This window comes from Sinocyclocheilus anshuiensis, unplaced genomic scaffold, assembly GCF_001515605.1.
Source record: "Sinocyclocheilus anshuiensis isolate Anshui unplaced genomic scaffold, SAMN03320099.WGS_v1.1 scaffold813, whole genome shotgun sequence".
In the NCBI taxonomy this organism is placed as follows: Eukaryota; Metazoa; Chordata; class Actinopteri; order Cypriniformes; family Cyprinidae; genus Sinocyclocheilus; species Sinocyclocheilus anshuiensis.
In genome coordinates this window covers 1,498,760-1,500,654 of record NW_015540942.1, presented here as the reverse complement: position 1 = coordinate 1,500,654, position 1,895 = coordinate 1,498,760, and the positions used below count along the sequence as shown (strand labels likewise).

At 39.1% G+C, this 1,895-nt stretch overlaps 1 protein-coding gene across 1 annotated transcript in view; it reads right to left on the bottom strand.

The window, feature by feature from the left end:
- Positions 1 to 1,099: 1,099 nt before the first annotated feature.
- LOC107689705 (deleted in malignant brain tumors 1 protein-like) overlaps positions 1,100 to 1,895 on the bottom strand; it is a 30,961-nt gene continuing 30,165 nt past the window's right edge. Inside the window, exons 8-9 of the mRNA XM_016487824.1 lie at positions 1,835 to 1,887; positions 1,100 to 1,704 (exon numbers count right to left, since the gene is read on the bottom strand). Of these exons, the coding sequence (XP_016343310.1) occupies positions 1,463 to 1,704; positions 1,835 to 1,887 (295 nt within the window). The 3' untranslated portion in view covers positions 1,100 to 1,462. The remainder of the gene's footprint in view (positions 1,705 to 1,834; positions 1,888 to 1,895) is intronic.

Genomic DNA, 1,895 nt, shown 5'->3' with positions numbered 1-1,895 from the left:
AGCGGAAGCGCAAGTGTCTGAGAGTGCAAGTGCGAGGCTGCAGCCGGACCCTTCTCCTTATTTCACTCCTCCCCTCACTGCAGCCGCCTAAAATATACTTGAACTTTACTTAAGTATACTTACTAAAATAAACTTGAAGTATACTACTTTTTTGTAAGGGTCGTCAGCGAACTTGAGCAAAAACAGTCAATACTGTATTACAAATTGCGAACGTTGTGTCTGCTTCACGCACAATGACGAACTTCCACGCCGACGACATGTTTGCATGCGGATGTGAGCGTAATGTGCCGTCAAAACAGACCGGCTCGTGAGATGAGGTGTATTCGATTTGAACCGATCGGCATATGACATCAACGTACCGCGAGAGCGATTCGAAAGCATGCGCAGCCATCTGCTCTCTGTAGCTCTCGCGGTGCTTTGATATCATACAGCGATCGGTCTGCACGGCGCTGCTTCAAGTCGAACCAAGAAAGGGACTTTGGTCGGACACACTTATGGTGTCACTCCAGTCAATGAGCTTGCAATTTCTCTCTCTCCGCCCCAACTACACTACACGAATCATGAAAATGATAAGCTATTTTTTTAAAAGTCAAAACAGTAAAATTTCACACACACACACACACACACACATTTCTTTGATATCATACAGCGATCGGTCTGCACGGCGCTGCTTCAAGTCGAACCAAGAAAGGGACTTTGGTCGGACACACTTATGGTGTCACTCCAGTCAATGAGCTTGCAATTTCTCTCTCTCCGCCCCAACTACACTACATGAATCATGAAAATGATAAGCTATTTTTTTAAAAGTCAAAACAGTAAAATTTCACACACACACACACATTTCACAGAAGTAATGGTTTTTATACTGTACAAACTGTATTTTCTATCCCCTTACCCTAGCCCTCACACAAAACCTTCTGCTATTTTAGATTTTAAAAAAATTCAAAACATCATTCTGTATGATTTATAAGCCTGTTTTCTCATGGGGACCAAAAATGTCCCCACAAGGACAAGGATTTTGAATATGGCCATCTTTGTGGTGACATTTTGTCCCCATAACGTAGGGTATACCTGAACCACACACACAAATGGGGTGGGACTTTGCAACTTTATTAACTTTATTTTATAGAATGCTCAAAATAATTTTTAATCATTGTTTACAGTCCCGCTGCAGTACCTCCATGGCCCTCTGGGGGTTTGGCGCATGGGTTGAAAACTGGCAACACACAAATTAACCTGGAAGAGCACTTGATTGTTCTACTATTGACAGTATTACACAACATTTACATTACACAACTGTATAATACACACAATATCGCTTTATTATCTCAAAGCAATCCTCATTAATAAAAAGACAGTGAGGCCAAACAAAGATATATCAGTCACTATCAACTGGATATTCTTCATTGACATCAAGGTTGCCATATTTCTCTTTAGAGTCTCATTAATTTTAGTATTTTACTCAGTATTCATCACAATAGCTTTCATAATTGTTATCAGATTTGTTTACCACACTTTTAATCTCCATAAAGTTTGCATTGACGTAGTCCTCTTCAGAGTCATCCGTGTCAACACTGACATAGTCCTCTTCAGAGTCATCATGATACATGTTTTTATTATTAAATTCTACATTTTCATAATCAGCCTCATCATCCTCTTCATTTTTCTTGTCATGGGATGCACCTGCATATGTATTAGCTGCAGCTAGTAACATTGCATAGAGATGAAGGGCAAATTTATTAAAATAAGTTGTTAATACACATAGTGTTGATGGAAAATAAAATGTTAAAACTTAAAAGATATAATCTGATGTTTTCATGAAATGCAGAGTTACCGTTTCTAAAGGAGAACTTAAAGAGAGTTTCCTTATTCCTTTGCTTTTGTCTTCTCTTCAG